At 36.3% G+C, this 23,614-nt stretch overlaps 1 protein-coding gene across 2 annotated transcripts in view; it reads right to left on the reverse strand.

Moving 5' to 3' along the window:
• Window positions 1–23,614, reverse strand: part of LOC136854061 (uncharacterized) — a 47,299-nt gene that overhangs the window by 2,354 nt on the left and 21,331 nt on the right. The window contains exons 1-3 of one of the 2 annotated variants that reach the window (XM_067130165.1): window positions 8,488–8,651; window positions 1,026–1,329; window positions 339–557 (exon numbers count right to left, since the gene is read on the reverse strand). In XM_067130165.1, coding sequence (XP_066986266.1) covers window positions 339–557; window positions 1,026–1,304 — 498 coding nt within the window. In that variant the 5' untranslated portion in view covers window positions 1,305–1,329; window positions 8,488–8,651. Of the gene's footprint in view, window positions 1–338; window positions 558–1,025; window positions 1,330–8,487; window positions 8,652–23,614 lie in introns of those variants that run through there. The other variant, XM_067130166.1, reaches the window with a different exon arrangement.

The raw sequence follows: 23,614 nt of genomic DNA on the forward strand, positions 1-23,614 counted from the left end.
TTGTATCGTACCATTCACTAATCTGCCAGTCGGTATGCAGTGAATCACTGGTACGTATTTAGGAAACTGAATCCTCACGGAAGAAGCCTAACTATTAGGTAATTGTTCAAGAGATCAAGTTCAAAATAATACATTTCAGTATTCATTTGTAATTATCCATGGCACCTGTAGCGTGTATCCTTGGGGTCAGTAATCTGTACCCAAAACACTCATTTGATCTCCAGACGTAACTGAAAAGTCACTGAATTACATCCTTCAAGTCATCAACAACTGCTCAGTAAGTCACTAACCTGTACCTATATTTCCCAATCCCATTTCATCAATTTGTCGTTGCTTACCAGCTTTGGAGCGTTGATTGTTAGGACGCCATCGCGAGAAAGAGCCGAAGAGATGGCGTTGAGGTTAACTCCTGGAGGCAAGATGAAACGTCTCGTGAACTTCTGCGTGGAAATTGCATTTCCCTCCTTCTTCTCGATCTTCCCTTCAACCACGACGGTGTCATCGACTGTTTTGACGTTGATGTCCTCCGGTTTGAAGTCCTTGACATCAACCATCATCTGGAAAAAAGGGAATTGTATGTTCGCACTGATTTACAAGGCATGACAGACCAACATTGCCAATTTTGATCTTTCCTGGTTCGATTTTCTGTTAAGTTTCTCAGTGAATATCAGCGTCATCTGTCATAACAACAAAATACAAGCATCCTCGATTAGCTGGGGCTTCATTCCCAAACCCTGACCCACAGCCACAAGTTACAGTGCAGTTACATCTCAGCCAGGATTAATCCTGATCTCTGCATGGTGCGCTCAGACCACGAAAACAAATCCATTGTTATTTACTTTTTAGAAGAGACTGAATGTACATCGGGTCTGGACATTTATCAAGAAAACCACCATTGCTGCTGAGTTGAATCCCACTGTTTAAGGTCACAACTCGCTAATTTTCTTAAAATGCCTGATTAATTATCCTTATTTGTGTCACTAGCACAGTATCGCCTCTCACCCTTTACAATGTCACTTCCTCACCTTATATTTATCATCATCTTCCGTGCAGGAGACAGCTTGGGAGTCATCCGAAGTGACGTTGGACGACCTGATCTGCCTGTAAACTGTCTTGGTTTCGGAAGTTGGCCCCGTGGTCGTGGTCGTGGTGGTAGTTGTGGTGCCGCTGGGTTTCTCCCACCGGTCCACGACATTCTTCATGGCATGGTCCCACTCTTCCAGGGAGTCCCTGAAGAAGGGGTCATCCCCAAAGGCACCTCGCCTCTCAATGGTAACCGTTTTGGTTGTCTTTGTTCCTACCATTTTGAAGAGGTCGTCGAAATGTTATCTGAAAATGAAGCAATGGATCAGCAATGATTGCTTGTTATTTGATTAATAATTCAATAGAATGTTAGGTAGACTGTTTGGTAGTATAAAAAAATAAAAGTAAAAAAAAAAAAGCAAAGCTGGGTAAAAAAAAATATTTTTTTTGCTTCGATTTCAGGTTTTCTGAGAACTTTATTTTTTTTCTCTTTTGAAACTCAAATTGCATTTATTTTTATTCCACGTTTAATTCCACATGGGTCGGCAATAATTATTATTTAATGAAAGAAAACAAAAAAGATGGGAACTAAACAACATGAATGAAACTAATAAAAGCTATTTTCTCTCCAAGCGGGAAGAGAGAGAGAAAGAGATTTCTCTCCAAGCGGAAGAGAGAGAGAGAGAGAGAGAGAGAGAGAGAGAGAGATTGTCAGAAAAACTGAAGTTAAAACTTGTCTTGTCAGATTCCAGAGATGACAGACAGCAAGAGAGAGAGAGAGAGAGAGAGAGAGAGAGAGAGAGAGAGAGAGAGAGAGAGAGAGAGAGAGAGAGAGAGAGAGAGAGAGAGAGGTAAAAATGCCTAGTTTACAGGCGGGGCGTTAGAAGTCACGCTCAGCTTATTTGGCAATGATGGCGCATTTAGGAATTAAGACCGATACCAAGTGAGTCTATATAAGAGAGAGAGAGAGAGAGAGAGCTGGCACTGCTCCAGCAACAAGGGCGGAACCCGATGTTCAAGGCGATAACTGAGGCAAATGGAGTGAAAGGAGACGCGCCGACCAGGCTTTACCCTTAATAAGGATATCTTAGATACGACTCGACTGGCGCTTGTTTGACTGAACGGGCTCTGGATGATGGTGACCACCTCTCGATTATAAAGTTCAGATTTAAATGTCGCACGAGGACAATCACTGCTAGATTTTGCTTCGCCTTTTTTGTCTTGTTTTTATACATTTCTGTCTGGGGCAACAGTCATGGAATTGGATATATAAGGGGATAGTGAATATGTGGTGTTCCGTCCACAGGCACACAACAGACGTCGTTAATATCAAAAAGGTACAAGTGATTCCCAAAATCATTCGACAACATTTTTCTCCTTCTTATTCTTCTCCTTCTCAGCTTAATCCTGAAGTGGGGTTAGCATTTAAGACTAAAAATGAAACTGATTCTCTAACTTTCACCAGGTTTGCAGAAAGTGAAGATATTCTGTCACGTTGAAGACGAAAGGTGCACTTGAGTGTTTCCGGAAGTAAGTAATTGGCAGGTAGCGTTGATTCACGGAGAAATATGAGGAGAGCCAAAGGTTAAAGGGGTTTTACAGGTGAGAAGAGCCTTTGCCAACTTACCTCAGACTCCTCAGGAAGTGCAGCGCTTGAACCTGCATTTATGTATGTCTGTCTGTATGAATGCATGTGTTATAAGACAGCTGGGTGAAAAATCAGAAGTTTGGGTGAATATTTGCATGTATATTATAAAAGCTGTCTTGTAAGACTGACGTTTGTGTGGAATTGTAAAGTGAAAAGTTATTCGTTTGAAGTTAAAATAAATCAGACAGATTTTTGCCGACGTTAATTCAGATGTCTTTGGGTAGACTTATTTACGAACTGTGTGAAATTCATAAGATTTAATATCAATTTGTTGTTTATAATGGAGAGAGAGAGAAGGTAAAATGTACCTTGTTGATAAATGATTATACAAGCTGGAGACAGGGAGGCAAAGTAGGTGTAGCAGTTCAAAAATCTCGGACAAAAAATAAGGTTGGTACTTTCAACATAAAAATAGCAAATGCAAATTTAAGTAAACGAGATTATAGCTTGAGGGTGAGACGACGATTGCCATAAGCAATGCAAGAATACGCTATTAACTCATAGTATAGCCAAAGACCGGAGTAGAAAAGACATGGGATCGTGAGGAAAAGCTATGAATGAAGCGGGGAAATACGTTCAAGTTAAATAAAGTTTAGCCTGAATGACTGAAGACTTCATTCATGTCGACAGAATAAGGCGAAGGTCCTTTTACTGGCAAGGAAAGGTCTGAAAAACGGTGTCTCATAGCAAGATTTGGAATAAAGAGGTCAAATCAGGGAGTTTCACTGGGTGATTTTTGAATCCGCTTCGATATTTTCTTGTTGGCCTTTCATGTACCTGTGTATTCAAGAAGATTTAACTAATGTGCTCTGATTTTGAGCCAGTAAATTCATGCTGTTGTTTGTCGCATTCTGTAACTTCATATATGTATGTATATATAGACATAAACAGTATATATACAGTATATATATATATATATATATATATATATATATATATATATATATATATATATATATATATATATATATATATATATATATATATATATTCGTCTGGGATCAATCAAACAATAAAGCAATAAAGGAGCTGAAAGGAAATGGTATACAGGACAGTGAAAAGATTATTGCCCTTTGAGAGTTTAGCCACAGCTTCTGATTTTAATTATGAACTTCATAATAATCAAGAAGTATCTTTATTGTAATGAGGAGGAGCCAACCGTCATTACATGAATTTCTGGGGTCTGCTGTTCGATACCTCAGTACATACTTTGAATTAAACTGTAGACAATAAACCATTATTTACCAGCTGCGTTCTTTCAGCTGGTAGAGGTAATGGTATACTATTTATTTTGAAATGAGCAAATAAGTAAAGGAAAAGAAACTGCTAAATAGTTGATAATGGAGAAGCAGAAGGGGAACTCTTATTTATTCTCCCTGCGTTGGTTGTGAGACATCGGACAAATGTCTTTTTTTTCTATTATCTTGAGTCTTCCATTGCACATGAGATGCCAACAGAGTTGTTTTTTCTCCTTCCATTGCCTATGCGATGCTAATAAAGAGTTTTTTCTTCTCCCTTGCATTGCTCATGAGATGCCAATAAAGTTTTTTTCTCTCCTTGCGTTCCCCATGAGATGTCAATAAAGAGTTTTTTCTCTCCTTGCATTGCTCATGAGATGCCAATAAAGAATTTTTTCTCTCCTTGCATTGCCCATGAGATGCCAATAAAGAGTTTTTCTCCTTCCATTTCCTATGAGATGCTAATAAAGTACTGTTTTTTCTCCTTCCATTGCCCATGAGATGCCAATGGGGATTTTTTTTTTTTTTTCTTAGATTGCCTAAAAGATGCCAATACAGAGTTTTTTGTCTCCTTCCATTGCCCAACGAATGTCACCAGAGTTGTTTTTTTCCTTCCAATGCCCATAAGATGCTAATGAAGAACTATTTTTTTTCCTTTATCTTCTATTGCTTATGTGTTAGTGGTAGATGGAGGCACTCCAGCGAAGGTCACCAGCTCTTTTCATGACGCCTACGGGGCCTTGGGAATGGCTCTATGCGCATAACTAATATTTGCGGTGATGGACGGTAAGAACCGACTGTGTTGGCGGCGACCAGGATTGTGGGCGTGTAGCCAGTGGTATGTGGGCGTAGATGATGTTCGGGTCTGAACGTGGACCAGAGAGAGAGAGAGAGAGAGAGAGAGAGAGAGAGAGAGAGAGAGAGAGAGAGATACTCATCATCTTGACCTCTTAGCAACTCTTAGTTACTCTCTCTCTCTCTCCATCTGTCTGTCTCTCTCTCTCTCCATCTGTCTCTCACTCTCTCTCCCGAGGTCAAGAGTAGGAATGGTCCCTCTCTCTTCCTCTCCTCTCTCTCTCTCTCTCGAGGTCAACACTAGGAATGGTCTCTCTCTCTCTCTGAGGTCAAGACGGAAAGGGCTCTCTCTCTCTCTCTCTCTCTCCGTGTGCCAGGATCTTCCCCTACTTGGGATCGGAACCCTTGTGAAGCCCTCTCCCCCACAACCTCCCTCCCTTTACCAATCAACATCTTTCTCACTGTTGCTTCTTTTCTCTCCTTGTCCTCTCTGACCAGCCCAGCGTTAGGGGAGCCACACTGCCTCTTAGCTTTAATTATTTGCTTAGCATATTTGCAACATTCCTTTTCTTATTAGCTTTTCCTTACCATTTTCGCCTGCGTCCGTCAGAGATGAGTTAGACTTGCTTAGACCCAAGGTTATTATATATATGTAACTCTGCCTATCTATCTCACTGACTGTCTGTCTGTCTCTCTCTCTCTCTCACACACACACACACACACACACATGCATATTTATGTATACATATATATATATATATATATATATATATATATATATATATATATATATATATATATTTATGTATATATACATATATATATATATATATATATATATATTTATATAAGAAGGAGCAAGCATATTTTGTCTGACAATGATTGATTCTTGGAAATCAAAATATTGCTACAAGATTATTAAGCATTATTATTATTATTATTATTATTATTATTAAATTAAAATTATTATTATTATTATTATTATTATTATTTTCTGCGCCCTATTTGTTAAGCCATCCTCCTAGATATAATTTTCTGAAAAGTAAAATTTCTTGTAAGATGATTACACTGCTTTATAATCATGATCGCAATGATATTAATGATAATAATATTAATGGCCATAACGTTCTAATTCTCCTAGATAACACACTACACCAAGTTAGTTTCACTGTCCAAATTTAGTGTTTTGTTTTGATATTTCCAATTTATTAATCCTGTCTCCCAACATAGAGGCTTCTGTCACATACTTAACTGAAAATGATTTAACAGGGCCTATGGACTCACTGATTGTACCAGACATCTTCCTTGCAAGATAATACAATATGATTTAATTAATGTTGCCGGACATGAAAATAAGTTTGAAAATTAAAATTTGATATCGGAGTCATTTGGGAAAGTATCACAGGCGAAGCTACTCTGACTTTCTGAAATGGCAATGTTTAATTGGAAGAAAAGTTCACCATATTTATTTTCTCATGCGTAGTCTTATACGAATGACCTAATAAGGCCTTTAAAAGCTACGACTGGTCATTTTAAAAAAAAAAACTTATAAAACACTCCCGTAATTTTTATTAGCCAGAAGTGTCGTAGTTACGAAGAGAAGTGATAATTCTCTATCAGTGAACAAGAATTTCAGGCAGCTGTAGCTGCTGCCTGAAGGTTCTGAAGCTTTCACTTGCGCTCTAAATTTAGGATGTTACTTTCTGCTCCGATTTTATCATTAAGTAAAAGAGTGTCGAAGGTGGGACACTATTTTGTGTTCTCTCTCTCTCTCTCTCTCTCTCTCTCTCTCTCTCTCTCTCTCTCTCTATATATATATATATATATATATATATATATATATATATATATATATATATTATATATATATATATATATATATATATATATATATATATATATATATATATATATATATATATATATATATATATATATACATATATATATATATATATATATATATATATATATATATATATATATATATATATATATATATATATATATCTTGCAGTTTTTTGGTGATGAGCCTGCCAAAATCGGTCTCGGAAAGAAAAGTTTGCGCTAATAATCTTCTCTCCTAATTAATGATTAATCCCTTATTATAGACTTGAAATCAGCAAGTTTAAAGGTGTAAGCTTCACAAAATGCAAGGAAAGGCCAAAAATGTCACATAATGAAGTGAATATCGCAAAAGACTGAAAAAGCCGGTCGACTGGGTGGAGGTGGCATCCAGCCGGGGAGGTCTGGAGATCACTTGCCAAAGTAATATCTATAAAAAAAAATGAAACCCGAGGCGACATTAAGGCGGAATTGAATTAAATTATAATACGGAAACTTCCACAGATCTGAGAACAATAACGCACGTTTGTATATATACAATGATGTATTTTTTAAAGTCTAAAGTATGATATTTGCATGCATTTGCATGTGCGTGCATGCATGTATAAGCGCTTTCTTGCTTTTTCATTAATATTTTAAGGCACCCTATAAGCCAACAGAATGACACTGAAATAAGAATGGATTCATATTAGGCTTCTAAGTTTGCAAATTCATCCTGCCGTGAATGAAGCACTTATCGTGTATGCCTTCTATTTACATAATGTAGACTTCTCGACTGGATCAGAATATGTAATATCCAGTATGATAATGAAGGTGTGTAGCCTGAAAACTTAGCGGATAAGATCTTAAGCTGTCTAAATTTTACCTTATTCGTATTTCATGTCTGAATGAGAGCCACTTGAAACTGAAGCGTTTTGATTTGGTTAGGATTAGGACTAGTCAGATTTGGCAGAACAGAACTACCTATCAGTGTTATTAGTTGAGTAGTTTGGGATCTATAAAGCTATGCTCTATTTTTTTTTACGATTCTTTTTACAGGATTTTGATGAAGGTGAAATGCTGTATGTATGTATGTATGTATATATATATGCATGTATACATATACATATTTAAATATATATATATATACATACACATATATATACATACATACATACATACATATATATATATATATATATATATATATATATATATATATATATATGTATATATATATATATATATATATATATATATATATATATATATATATATATATATATATATATATATATATATATATATTTATAAGGCATATGTAGGTGTGGCAGTACGACGCTGGTGGTAAGCAGGTGACCGTTGACCCGTCATGGATGGAAAATAAGTTATTCACTGGTGTTTTGGGCCTCGTTGTGCCACACCTACTTATGCCTTATGTATATACTGCTGTCATACATTATCTGTCCATATTTTACCAGTGAACAGGAACACAGAAGAAAGTGTCTGAAATATATGGGTGCCACGTATAAGCAGTATTTTAAGGGCCTTTTATCTTCATATATATATATATATATATATATATATATATATATATATATATATATATATATATATATATATATATATACATATATATATATATATATATATACATATATATATATGTATATATCTATATATATGTATATATAAATATATATCATATATAATATATATGTATATATATGTGTGTGTATTTATACATGTGTTTGTGTATGTGTCTCGGCGTGATTACACAATCGTAGTGCCAATTAGTCAGAAAATCGAGCCACAGTATCTTAAGGAGAGTTGCAATTATCCCCAATCCGTAGTTAGAGACACGCAACAGAAATCCAGTAACCATTAGTCAAGATGTAGCACTTACACTCAAAAGCACTTGATTAAGAGGCACTTAGAATCACCCAGTCGCGGACTCACCGGTATCGGAACACAAATGCTTCTACAAATTTTTAAAAATGTCCTCTGATGTGATGGCGCCCTCTTGCCCTATCTCTCTCTCCCTTTCTCCCTCTCTCGCCTCACTCACCGACGGTTGACAACTGACGAAGGTTAAAGGGTGGAGATGCCCTTTATATAAGCGTAGCCTCCTCCTCTTCCTCCTCCTCCTCCTGCCGCCTACTGGGCATGGCCAAGCGCCCACGACTTTTACCTGGAATTTGTTGTATTTCTTCTGCGGCTCTTTTGCCTTTGTGCTGATTCTCAGTGAACGAGGAGAAAAGATGCATTGCAAAGATGTTGTTGGTTGGTAACTATGGCAACTATACAATCAGCTGAGAAAAAATAAAAAAACCGCTCCTGGATTTTTGCTTTGGCGTTTTCTTGCAATTTTGTTTAGGTTAGAATATTGGGATACTTTAGACGGTAGAATGAACCGCTTACAATGCATATTCCATGGTCTTGATTTCCTTCATTATTAAAAAGAATAATCTCGGTTCGTCTGCGCGCATTTTCGCGCGACCGTTCTCCTCCCTCTATCATGACGTCGGTCTACGTCATACGCTATTGGGGTGGCTGACTCATTTCTGCCCACGCTCAAACGCAAACACACACACATACTCGCGCATGTGCACTCTTACGCTACACCTCCCCCGGCGTTTTCACTTTGCCAATTTGCATCGATAAATGCTCGTCATTTGTTTCAAATGATCCCTGGAGTGTTTTCTTTCGGCAAAGAGCTTAGGGATGCTAAAAGAAGGATTCGTCATCGAGGATTCCTGTGGCATAAGGACAAGAGCAACAGCCGTACAAGGGATGCCACACTGACTCTACTCCCTGACATGCCCAAAAATAGGTAATAAAATTCACAGGCCCCAGGTGATGTGGGAAGCTCTTGCGCGGTCCGAAGGAACTATCAGCGGTGCCATAACAGACGCTCGAATGGTCCTTACAGCACTGCACGATAAGGGCCAATTACAAATGCTCCCGCCAAATGAATAGAGCGTTATTGAACGACGAGCGTACGATCGTGTGGGCATCAGTAATGAAGCGACGTAACATCGAGCCAATTCCAGATGTTTATTCTCATAAAATCACCCCTTCGCTGTTCTCAAGCGGCTGGGGGCTACGATCACAAATAGGAGCGAAAGTATTTCTGTGCCGTTTGTTATAAAAGCTAATATTGCCCTCTCTCTCTCTCTCTCTCTTCCGGTAATATCACCGCAATCAAGATGTTGCCAATTTCAGCAGCTCCGTATTTGACTCTTCACCTCGTCATTTGCCTCGTTTTAGCTTTTTATGGGACTGAGTCCGCAGCTACGGCAGTATATTTAGGACGGTTAATAAAAGCCAAGGCAAGAATGACCTCATATTTGATTGCCTTAACAGTGCGCATATTTACAATTTACACTTTAGGGTAGATATGGGATTGCTTAATATCACGTCTGAAACCTTGAGTTTTGCTGATGATCCTGGCGTTGTTACACAATACACATCCGTACAAGAGCGGCTTGACAAATGATCAGAAGTACATAAAACCTTTGGCCACGCCATTAATTCTAACAAGAAAATCTTGTTCCGCAGCAAGGAGTGGACAAGGAAATGAATTTTTACCTCAGCTGTAAGTTAAGTGAAAGTATTTACATTTTTTGCTATCTTGACTTTGCTCTTCCAAGATCTTGGTTTGTATAGAGAAATACCCTCCTCATTTGGTATGGAAGCAGGCGTTTTTGTATCGTTGTCGAAGAGAATTTGGCTTAAGAGGATGTTCATAAAAAAATAAATGTTAGTGTTCGCAATGCTAATGTGCAGTCTCGCTTGCTTAATGGTACGGAGGGATGACCCACTACGTGCACCAGCTCAAGATACAAAACAACTTTACAGTGCCATTGCTTGGAATGTACCTTTAGGATACATTGAAATTATCACAGCGTGAAATTATTGTTATTATTAGAACGGTTTACCAGACCACTAAGCTTATTATCAGCTCTCAAAGGGATGGTCCGAAGTATTATTTTTTTTTTTAAACGGTCATGTCCTGAATAGGAAAAATTCTGCGATTAGAACCGGTAGTTGACACTTTGCTGGGGGATGAACAAGCTGGTTTCGGGAGAAGCAGAAGATATAATGATAAGGAATTCATTATTGGAAAGTTAATGCAGCAAGCCAGTGAGATAAAATGCAACTATGTTTTCTGTAGACTTAAAAAAAATTAGTATTTCATGTAAAGTTCTACGGGGATCGTGAGAATTTCTGGGCTTCCTCAGAAGTTATTTCGAGTTTACAAGAAAAACAAAATGACGAAAAACTGAGCGAACCATTGGAAGTCTGGGGTGATGTAAGGTGAGATTCTATCACTCTTGTTATTTAGTTAAAAAATACTTTTTCTTGCGTATTAAATCTTGATATATAATCAACAATACACTTAAAACCAGGCAACTTTACGAGGACTACTGTCCTCATCGTCAGAGGGAATGAAATTGAATGAAACTTTCCTAAAGACAAAAGCTTTGTACCAGATTCCCGCTCGATCTTCTGATTAGTTGATCTCTCTGGTTTGTTGAGGTTGTTATGCTGCTCATGTGTGTTCACTGAGCTGGGGGAGAGGTTGTTATTTTTGCAGCGGGTCACGGAGATCAGATATTTGGCGTCCCGTCAATTTAGGGAAGAAGCCTGGATTTTTTGTCTTCCTGAACGAATCTAGAGAGTTTACGTCACCTTGACTAGAACATTTAAAAATTTGTTTCCAGCTGCCGTTAGTATGGAGCTGATAATTGCTCACTTAGTGTCCAGCAGAAAATTACATTACTGCTTTTGTATTCTAAATCACCTTCCTTGAAATTCATCCTCTAGTCGATATCTGAACTATGTGAGGCTACCGAGTTGCTCCTATCAGTAACATTAACGACTATATTGTGCTTCCCGATGCATTTATTGAGGTTTCATATTGTTTCTCCGTAATGTGCCAAATTCCAATAATTGCAATACTGTCCTTACAAAGGGATTTAGGGATGAAATTATAGAAATAAAAATTGTAATAATAATGACAAAAACAAAGGTATCACTTACATGTGTTGTAATGAAAGCTTAACTTTGTCTACAATTAAATGATTCCGGAACAGTAAGAATTTCTTCGAGGAATGACATTATGAAACTTAAGAGCAAAGAGAAATCACTTACAAAGGCATAACGGGAACTTCAGGTTTTCAGGAACAGGAACGTGCCAAAGAAACTTTTGGCAATCTCTCTCAAAATCTTTACAAATTGTCTCTGTTTATAATATCGTTTTCAATATATTGAAATTTGCTCTGTAAATCAGTTACACATTTTTCCTGAAAGGTAGAAAGATCATGTGTTATTTTATGTAAGGCTGTATTGTACCGCCAGTTCTACAAAGTGGACCAAGTGTTCATCTGTGCCAGAGGTCTCTTCCCCGAAAGACGGATAAACTGACATGGCACTGTTGTCTTAAAATGTGAGACTGTCTCTGATGTAGAGTTAGAAACATCTCAAGAAGAAAAAATGGCAACGAAATGCGAAGCAAAGCATTTATCTGCATCAGAGGTACTTTCCTAGAAAAAGTATGACAGCCTACAACAACTGAAAAGAAGGCAAAGTGTGATGAAAAGAGATGTAAATCATTTATATTTATCAAAGGCAACCTTGCCCCCCGCCCACCACCAGAAAGTAGGCCAAAGTGACACAAAGCATTCATCTGTACCAGAGGTGCCTCCCTTTAAAGAAGGCGAAAGTTTCATAATACAGATGCCTTAAAAAGAGAGGCAGCCTCTGCCTCAGGGCTGAACATTCCGAAATAGAGGTAGAGTACTTATAAGAAACCATTTGATAAGAAATCATGTATTTAGCTGCGACTACGGTGCCTTCCCGATGCTTAATGAAGGTAATAATAGTACTAAAAATTATATAATGGTTCCGTATGAAATATATAGCTTAATTTGCTGAACTGTTTTTCCGGTAATTTGCATGGGATCATTCCTTACGAAAGAAAAAAGTCTGAAAGCTCCAAGAAATTATAGATTTTTTCAAAGCAGAGGTTTATTGAATATGCACCACAGGCACTATGCGTCAATCAGACCAGGGGGGAAAAAATGAGATGGTGGGAGAGAAAAAAAAGAGAAACCCTGTACCCGACTGAAGCGACAGATTCGCCACTAAAAAGGAAAACGTGATCACGGAGAAAATTCCAAATATAATGCAGCACTGAGAAAGGCAGACAGATATTTTTTTCTTATTTTTTATTTCTAACTGATCTGAAATACCAAAATACATAATTCCAGCGGTTCCGAAGGATATCATGAGGAGTGAGGGTGATTTATTACACACACACACAGAGAGAGAGAGAGAGAGAGAGAGAGCAGTTCATTCCTGAATGCATTTTTCGTCTTTTTGCAAAGGTCAAGACAAATGGTGAGATCCGACTGATATGAATTCCATGCAAATAAGCCATAATTATTAGAGATGAGAGTTCTGAACAGGGCCGAAGGGAGACTGATATCCTGCACACCGTTTTAGTGTAGGTGCGACATTGCGGGATAAGTTACAACTTTTGCTCTCTGACAAACAGGTTTTCAGGATGTCCCAAATTTTGGGGCATTCTACAGTTTTAATCGCCCATTAACATAGAGTCTTGTCAATGACAATGTTGTATGTGGCATCAATTGAACGAATTTATTTAACATACGAAAGCATTTAAAGCAACTTCAGCTATATCATGTAACCTTTGCAGCATTCCATTTTATCAAATACCCTGAAAATAAACTGTCTTCATTTAACCCATTTTAAGAGTTTAAAAAGTTCCTAATATTCAACTGACGCGCTTCGAAATGACTGAGCCACCAGAAACCAAAAGTTTACGGATAAAAGTGACTTGAAAGATGCCTGAAACTCTAGTCCGAATCAGTCGTACCGCTGACTACGCACTTAACAAATAGTAATTCTTTCTGCACAAATTAAAGACATTACGTTGTACGAATTGCATAATCGGTCCCTTAAAAAAGTTGATTTTACAGTTCAGGTGCTGTAAATTGATTTTTTATCATCTCAATTACTAATGACTTACGTTGGACTTACTTGTCCATCTCTGGATTATTGCTCTCATATTTTTGGGCTTCTCTCGTCTCCCTCCTCGACAAGAATGTAGGGCATTTTTTTTTATCAGTGGTCCTTTTCCAACCTTGCCAATTTACTCTGTTGAAATTGGTAATTCTTGTTAATGACTATTTCTTTCCTTCTACAGAGATCTTTTACATTTACAATCATCCCTGGTCCACTTTTCCTGCTGAACAGCAGCACCAATATGCTACAAATGCGCCTCGCTGTCGAACTTCTCTAATCTTATTTATTTATTAATTAGTTGATTTGTCTTTTCTAATAAGTGATCTCTTCCTTCTGTATTTCCTATTACCTTCTCTTACTTCCTTCTGATGAATACCATATTCTTTGGAAGCTTGAATTTAAAGTCAATGGCCCCTATGAGCTTGTTCTATATGAATAGGGCTCATCTTCTGAATAATAACAATAATACCCAAAAACTTTGGTATTTTCTTCCAGCTTCTGTTTTCATTCTGAATCTTGTCACATTCCTTCCATTTAGTCGACGGTTTACCACTTCTTTCGTTGTAAAGGCCCTTCTGTCAACCTTTTTTTCGCTTGTTTTCTGTAGGCCTGGCCTGGGCTAGAAATGGACATTATGTTGCCCGTTCCAAAGGCCGCTACTGCCGAGAAAATCAGTTAAACATTGTTCACATCCTTACAGTTTACTGTATAGTTCCCGTTATTTCTCATCCTAAGAGAAATTGACCTCTCCAGGAGCCGAGCCCCCTTGGTCCCACATTGTCAGTTGTGACCTTGTTTCTTGGCGGTGGACTTGGCTGTGACTGCTCATTTGTACCCTGTTTGCTGATTTGGAGGCGTTCAGGAAGAGTGAACAAGCATATCTTATTTTCATTTGTACTCAAGATTCCAGAATCAGCGAAAGTAAAGCAACCTAAGAGCAAAGTGTATAAATACACACACATAACTATTTATATAAATATACAATATATTATATGTATATATACACATATATATGTGTGTGTGTGTGAAACGTCCAGTTTCAACAACAGAAAACTTCGGCGACTGAATTAGGAATGACGAACCTACAGAGAAAGTAATAGCACAAAAGTAATGCAATAAAGCAAGAAGCAAGAGCGATCATGATGACTGATACATTGCTAAACCCCTGGGACATTTTACTTTCAAAAAAGCTTCAAAGACGTCACCTTCATTACGGAAGCACTTTCCACTATGGCTGGTACGCTTTCTCTTTAATTAGCAAACCCATTTCTGTGGGAAGTTCGAACCCTTTTAAACAGTGAAAAGGAAAGCAGGATGAGTTGTCATAATAGAGTTTATGATACTATTGAGAGAGAGAGAGAGAGAGAGAGAGAGAGAGAGAGAGAGAGAGAGAGAGAGAGAGAGAGAGAGATTTCAAAAGCTTAAGAAGCGAGTTCATGAAACTAACATACATCGAACCCACTTTATATTAGGTAAAATTCAATCTTAAATTCTCTCTCTACTGTAATATCATTTCTAGAGACAGATGTCATAATCCGAAGTCAGTGGTGATAAGCTGATCAAGGTAATACTTATAATACAGAAACTATAATAAGAAATAAATAAGAATAAATAAGGATAAAATAGAAATATTCACATTTTTCTCGCCTCAGGTTTTTTAGAGGTTTAAGTAGCTAGTGTTTACGTCTTCATAAGTTTTTTTTCCTTGTGGGTATAATGGCAGTGAAAAAAGGCTTTATTTTTCTGCCATTTCGAAAACCTAATTTTCGTAACGAACGCGAAAGGACACCAGCCTTTCTGGATTTGTCTATTTCATTTTGGAAAAATACATCTACCTCAATCCTCAGACCTTGCCTCTGAACTTCTTCAATTGAAAATCAACTGGAAAGTAGATTAATTTAACAGCTCATTAAAAAAAAAAAGTATTCGACGGAAGACAAATGTAAATACTGACTGTACAACATTTATTCCAGTGGGACGTCTTTCCTATAAAGAAAATTTATGAAAGTGTTCCCGGTGTCTTCAGTGCCAAAGTGAGCATAAGAGTATTAAGATCTAGCACAGAAATTGATGAGATAATGTAAAATTAACGTGATGATGATCAAATTATACAAGGGTAACAGCTGCAAATTTTTGTTTTATCCTTTGGCGAATTAAGTTGCCTGACAAAATTAGAAATGAACAACTTTCTTTACATATCAAAGACTTCATTGGTTATCAGCGTTGCTTTACTATCTTTGAACATGCTTCGTACTTAATTTTTTCCATTTTACCGAAGAAAAGGTTAAAATCAAATTCATTTACCATTTTCATTTTCCAACAACACCGAGCACTTTTCTGTGTTTTAGAGGATTAACCTGAGAATTATAGTATACATACATACATACATATATATATATATATATATATATATATATATATATATATATATATATATATATATATATATATATATATATAATGTATTCTTTCAACATTTAGTTACCTCTCCTAACGCGAGGTGGCTAGATGGCTCCAAAGAAAATAATAAGGCAAAAGTCCTCACTTCCACATCATGATCTTCAACATCCAATGATCACCCATACAGATTTGGTCCCGCAAGAAGAAACATCTTCTTATTCCCTCCCAACTCCCTCCCCCGGCCACCCCGCCATTCCTGAACCCCCAAAAATAACCACTTCCTCCACCTTCTAAGGAGGCTCAACGTGTCGAAAACCCCTGCACACAACTATACTCTCATGCTTCTTAGACCGAAAGCCATGTCCTTTCTAATACCCCTTCCACACCATCTGTCCGGCACTATCTTCCTATCCTTCTTCCTCCTAATACTTCCGAATTATGCGACTTTTTTTTTTTATTACCAGCCTATCGTCTTCCATTCTTTCCACATGACTCAAGCATTTCTCGGCAACTTTACACTCTTTAACTACTGCTAAAAATTTTCACCACTTCTACATCTCTCCCATATATATATATATATATATATATATATATATATATATATATATATATATATATATATATATATATATATATATATTATATATATTTATATTATATAATTTCTCATTATTTCAGTTCCTCTTACGCCACATATACTACGCAATTTTTTTTTATCTCAACCTCTTCTGCTTTTAAAAAATATTTTTCCATCTCCGCCCACACTTAACTACATTATCAACAGTCGACTGACCAATAGGAAATCGGACCTGAGCCATTGAGGTTGCACGGGTAGCGTGCTGGTTACTAGACGAATAACTCTCGCTGCAGAGAGAGAGAGAGAGAGAGAGAGAGAGAGAGAGAGAGAGAGAGAGAGAGAGAGAGAGAGAGAGAGTAGCTTGATATGTGTGCGAGATTCATCGAGGAATCTTTGTCTTACGGTTCTTATATTTAAAAAGAAATCATTATCCTAAAGTTTATTGGTTCTTTTATTTAAAATAAATCCTTTGGTCTGAATTTGCATAGAATTTGTTAGTGTTTACTAGGATGCCAAAAAGTATATTCTCATGATTAATGACTTCTCGTACTCAACTCCTTCACATTGAGATATCGAGATGAAGGAGCACATCTTCACAAGTCATTAATCACGGGGAGAGACTCCCTCTCATTATGCTGCGAGGTTCTCTACAGGTGAGATCGTTACATGACAACCTCTGCCATTGCTTCAGCATCTTGCAAGATATATCACTGTAAGTGCTTGCACTTTGCTTGTTTGAACTCATGCGCATGCGCACTCATGCGAGAGTCACGGATACGGGCATATTTGTCCATTATGCCTGTGTGTGAGACAATCGAGACGATTACGTGTGGCGGGCGTAACGTACAGCAATATGGATGCTGGAATGGTTAAGAGAATGCAGCCGGAAAGGGCGTGAATGCAGTCGAGAGCGTCGAGGGGCGTGTGGGCGCCACTATGAGCTTTACTGCTTGGTTCGGAGCGTCAATGTTTTAGGGCGTAAGAGATATTCATCTGGGTTGTATCGATCGAGACGTTATGGGCGTAGGTAAGCACGTGGGCAGTGATTGCCCACGGTCTTTGAAATCATATGTGCAGAAAACTATTTTTTTTTCGATCTTTGCTTTTGAATCTGCTTGATGTACCATAAGGAGGGTTACAACCCACAAGGAATATGTGAGAGAGAGAGAGAGAGAGAGAGAGAGAGAGAGAGAGAGAGAGAGAGAGAGAGAGAGAGACTCAGTGACTATATCTGTCTGTGAGTGATTCAATTCTTACTATGTATTGAATGGAATTATGACATTTTGACTATAAGCACAAGCACTGGGATACCTTTAGCCATTCAGCGGTTTACTATGCATAAGGGTACATTCATCTTCCGAGTCTATCTATTGTCTCTTAATATTAAATAAATATACACACACACGCATATATATATATATATATATATATATATATATATATATATATATATATATATATATATATATATATATATATATATATATATATATATATATATATATATTTATATGTATTTGTATTTATGTGTTGTTTTGTGTGTAAGTAGAAGTTCTTTTCTTTCCTTTTCTATACCAGAATTTGTTACTATAAGCTCCAACAAAATTATGTGAATAAAGAAAATTTGATCACTCTCTCTCTGTCTCTCTGTAAACCACAAAGTCGCGCACACGAAACCTTCTAGACAGTTAGTGAGACATGGCATCTCCATAAGACAAAAAACTATCCACAGACCCTAGGCTGTAATAACCTGCTTGACGTCACTGAGGCCCTCAAGCTTTTGAACCCTGCCGCCTAAAAATGTTTCTTCCCATTCAGCGTTTCTTAATGAGGTGACTCTTTCAGCTTTATTGTAAATTACTCATTTTTAAAATTAAGCTATAGACAGAAAAACTATACATGGAAATAAAAGCTAGTATTTTGGGTAGTAATTGACGTCAAGACAAGTATATTTTTTAAGAAGGAGATGTAAGCTGCATATAAGAAGATACATAAAAAGAACTCAGTGTAGGTACTGAAGTGTACTATATACACTAAGGTGTACATGAGTATCAAGCTTAAAATTCAAGGAGGAGGTCACAGATTCAGCAGCAGAGTGAATAACAGCAACAAGTAGTTGGATGAAATCAGGAGAAAAGTTGAATCTTATATAATGTATATTTATATATATATTATATATATACACATACACTCTATGTGTATATTGTATATACAATATATATATGTACAATCTACTGGTCACTTTTTACCAGATAGATATGTAATTGTAACAGCCACAATGCCCTCTTAACTTCTCGAAATCTTCGCACTTTTTTGGATACGCTTGTCACTACAAAGCCTTAAGATTCAAGTGCAAGAAATTACACTTCAATTTCTTGCACTTGGATCTTAAGACTTTGTAGTGACAAGTGTATCCAAAAAAGTGCGAAGATTTCTGAAAGCTAAGAGGGCATTGTATTATAACAATTACATGTATAAAATATAATATAATATATAATATATACATGTGAATATATATATATATATATATATTATATATATATATATATATATATATATATATATATATATATATATATATATATATATATATATATATATATATATAAATACACACACACATAATATATATATATATATATATATATATATATATATATATATATATATATATATATATATGGCTGACAATATATACTATCTGTCCACAATTTCATCACTACAGGTCTTCAGAAGCTCATCGGCAGCAACTGAAACCTAAAATCTTTTGTTAAAATTCAAACTAGACGTCAAGTAATATTACGAATTTACCCTTGATATTCTAGTACGACCGTTTATCTGTATGAGTATTTGTGGACGCATTTAAGACTGTATCATTTAATATCGATATTCTTTTTTAAGGCTGTTGTGAAGAATATCAGCCTTCCTAAGATTCCACTTCTTTTAGCCAAAACATAGATATAAAATAAGTTAAAGATTTTCTTGAAGCTGCAATAACAGTCTCCCACCATATTTGTCCCCTTTATGAAGCCATCAAGTCTATGCTGGGTTCTTTTTTAATAAGCGAGGCGTATATCAATAGAATTCTATAGATAAGACTCCTTTTGTTGATTCATCTATGAATCATATTTTCCTCCCCTCCTCTTCCATCTCCATATTTAGTCAGGTTTGATATCGACGCTGCACGCAATGTTTCTCTTCTTCCGTTCTTACGTTCAATTTTAATGTCACCACTTATGACCCAGTGGGAATACAGCGTTTTTAGAACACTGTGTTCTCCCTTTTCATTTTCGATACTTGGCTTGCATAATGCACGGGTATATTGGACTTTGTAGACTTCTAACCACTGTCTGGTTTTTGTAGGTATTATTATTCAGCTTTATCCTAACTTTCAATTAGATTTCAAGACATCTTGACTATTTCATTTCGCATTTCAGCAATAATGAGCCCGTTGCTAATTAAAAATCAGCCTATATATATATATATATATATATATATATATATATATATAAAATATATATATATCTTTTTATAAATATTCTGATGTTCGACCTCCCTGCATTATTTTAGTTGGAATATAATCCTAACAAAGACAAGAGGAGTTTTCTGGGAAACACAGGACGAGAAGCGGGCAGGAGCTAGTTGTGTGCTCAAAATTAACCATTCCTAACAGCTTATAAGTTAGTATTAGAGACCTATCCAACAGGGAGGTTTTCACCAGGTCACCTCTAGTGAGAGTGTTCTTAAGCATTCCTTTTCTCTGTACTATATATTGGCGATGTTTTGTCATTTTTCAGACTGCCGGAGGCTATGGAAGGATCGTGGTTTACGAAAAGAAAACACAGCAGCCCGATCCGACCCAAGAAAGTCAGGGAGAAAGAACACGGCAGTCCTAGAGAGCTTACTTTGTCCCTTTGTCTTTTTGTATTTTACTAAGTGAAATCGACGTTACACGTTGTTCCAGATCCTGGGCATCCGTTGCAGTGCGCGAGCAGCCTACGTGAAAGGTAAGTCTGGAATTGACAAGCATTCGCCGACATGCTGGTATTTCTTCCACTGCACTTCCATTTTCTTTTTCCCCCTTCCTCAGCCACTGACTAGAGATCCTGGTGGAACTCTATTTCCTGTATGAAGTCAAGTACACGAACTATAATTATTATTGCCTAGTGAGATTGCATAAGATATTCCCCTTGCAGTAAGTAGGATTTAGGGAGAGGTCAACAATAAGTAATACTCAGGTAAGCCTTGGAACCTGATCATACCATTGTTTGGAAGAGGAATAGTCTTTAATATACTAGAATTGCTTAAGATAGAGCTACGTTGCATTATAACTGAAGTAGGGTAAATATTACTGTGTCCGAAAGGAACTATTGGCTCATGTAAATTCCCACACTATAACAATGCATTCTTTCAGACTGGCGACCTAATCTAATTCAGTTAATTGCCTGTATTTTGGGGTATCTTTTAGCTTTAACTGACAGGATTACATGGGTCTTAAGTAGAGCAGGGCTACATAAATTACAGTAATTAATAATTAACGCATTAACTCATTAGACAATATATATATATATATATATATATATATATATATATATATATATATATATATATATATATATATATATATATATATATATATATATATATATATATATATATATATATATATATATATATATATATATATGTATATGGTATATATATGTGTGTATATAAACCCTGTAAGGTTGGTGGTAGGGTTATCAACCTCATGTCAACAATACTGTAAAGGTAACTTCTAGAACCAACCCTCTACTAATGGAAAAACGGCGTATGGTGAATATGTATATACATACATATACCGTATATGTATATATATGTATATATTTATATGTATGTATATATATATATATATATATATATATATATATATATATATATATATATATATATATATATGTGTGTGTGTGTAAGCGTGCTTGTGTCCTTGCTCTTTTATAGGTTTTTATTATTCAATGACGTAATGGGAGAGAAAAAAGACTTGCATCATAAGGAAAGAGATGGTCACTGCTGTAGGTGGGCTGTGTTTCCATTTGTTATCGCCTGGTCTCTTAAAGGAGCTGTGGGCGATATCAATTCAAGTGAATTTTTTGACCAACTTCATTATGCCACAAATGAATCAGTTGCTGATATTACCGCCCACTGCGGAAGGTTTTATTTTAGTATTTTTAGGAAGCGAGTTTTAGATTAGCAATGAACTGTCATGACCAAACAGGCCTAAATAACATACAGAATAAAATTCTCGCCCTTCATCACTTGTGGCATAATCCGTTTTGAGTGGTACATGGGGTTCAGTTCAGCAAACTGAGTCCCTCCGATTTTTATACTTGATGGTGCCTAGACATTTTGATAGAATTATAAAACACGAAATAAAGTCACTGCTAAAGTTTCCGAAATTACTGTACGTGACTGAATTTAGCTGTCCGTTTTCAAGAAACAAATGAAAATGTCATCAATATTTTAATACACGGTTGTTGGTAGTCTTCCCTCGCAAAGCTACCGACCCCATGAAGGTTTAAACTCTAAACAATAGACCTTAGACTCCATAATGGCCTCTTTTCTGTTGTTTCGTATTTATTAGGGCGTTGTATATGCAGCGCTTCCTTACGTGGGCAGTTCTCTGAAACGCCAGTGAATTGAAGAGAGGTCAACTGGAATAAGCAGGGTACTTATCAAGCTTATTCAGAGGAAGGAATGCGGGCATGTTCACTCACACGTGAATCTTGTGTTGCCGTTTTCATGAAACAATATCACGTATTCTTGCAAGGGATACATTTGGAATAAGTATGACAATCGAGGTTCCTTGGAAAAAATTAATTTGCACATATAAATAGTCATGGTTAGCAAAAGTTTCTGGAGTTGTTCGTTACAGATAATCGAAATAATTCACTAGTGGAAAAAGATCAATTTTTTCTCATTTTAACTATAAGACTTTCATTTTCTTAGTCCTGGTGCTGTTATAATCATTTTTTTTTTAGATCAAATTTAAATGCAATTTATCTTTTTCTTTTAATATATGTTCCTTCCCCAACCAAATTTTGTAAAGATAAAAATTTTTTATGTTTATAGGTCTATCCATGCATAGCCTTACTGCAGATGAGAAAAATTTGCTTTTATTATTTCAGGAGTCGAGTCCTTTATGCTCCTAATAAGAAAAAGGTTCACAAGTCGCTAATTTACTTTCATGATCATTATTGTTACTAATGATACTATTGATACTGAAAACAGAAATAAAATCTCATTCTTTTAAAGACGAGGATAAAATAAGACCCTTTTATTGTCTGTAAATCTTGGTATATTAATAAAATTGAACTTAAAAACTCCTGCGAGTAATTTGACCAATATAACAACATTTATGCACAAGAAAAAGGTTCTAAGGTTCTACTTTATCCTCAACAAGTGATATTATTTTACAAGTTACCTTCCCGAGGAAGACTGACGTCATCACCTACACGCATCCTAATGTCGAGACCCCTTTTTTTGTAGGATTTCTGTTACCCCACCAATCCTAGGTATCCTTCTCTCCCTTCCTAATAAAACTGCTAAATTAATACATCCTTTTCACGAACGCAGCCTTTCGAATCCTCTCGACATGATCGACAACACCGAAACACTCTGATTCTTCTCTCTCTCTCTCTCTCCTTTGAGCAGCTGTTGTAAGTGTTTGAGCTGTTATCTTTTGATCTTTGGTTGCTAGGTCTTCTCAGTAAGTGAGGGAGCAGTAACAGAGTTAAGATAGAAAGATTGAATGACTGCTAAATTTATCAATAATTCGAAACAAAAACAAAAAAATATAGGTAACGCTCTCTCATTAGCCAGGACTATACGAAACTCATCAGTAGTTGGACGCTAAAGAAGTTCTGCCCCTACAAGTAACTGGATCTCAGCTTTCTTCCTTTTCTTATTGCAGCTCTATGTATTATATTTAAATGAAATAAGATTTGCACTTTAAAGTAGTTATTAAAGAAATTTTTCGCCACCTGAAAAACTGCCATCGTCAGCTGTTCAAATATGAGC

The sequence above is a fragment of the Macrobrachium rosenbergii genome, chromosome 28 (assembly GCF_040412425.1).
Source record: "Macrobrachium rosenbergii isolate ZJJX-2024 chromosome 28, ASM4041242v1, whole genome shotgun sequence".
Taxonomy (NCBI): domain Eukaryota; kingdom Metazoa; phylum Arthropoda; class Malacostraca; order Decapoda; family Palaemonidae; genus Macrobrachium; species Macrobrachium rosenbergii.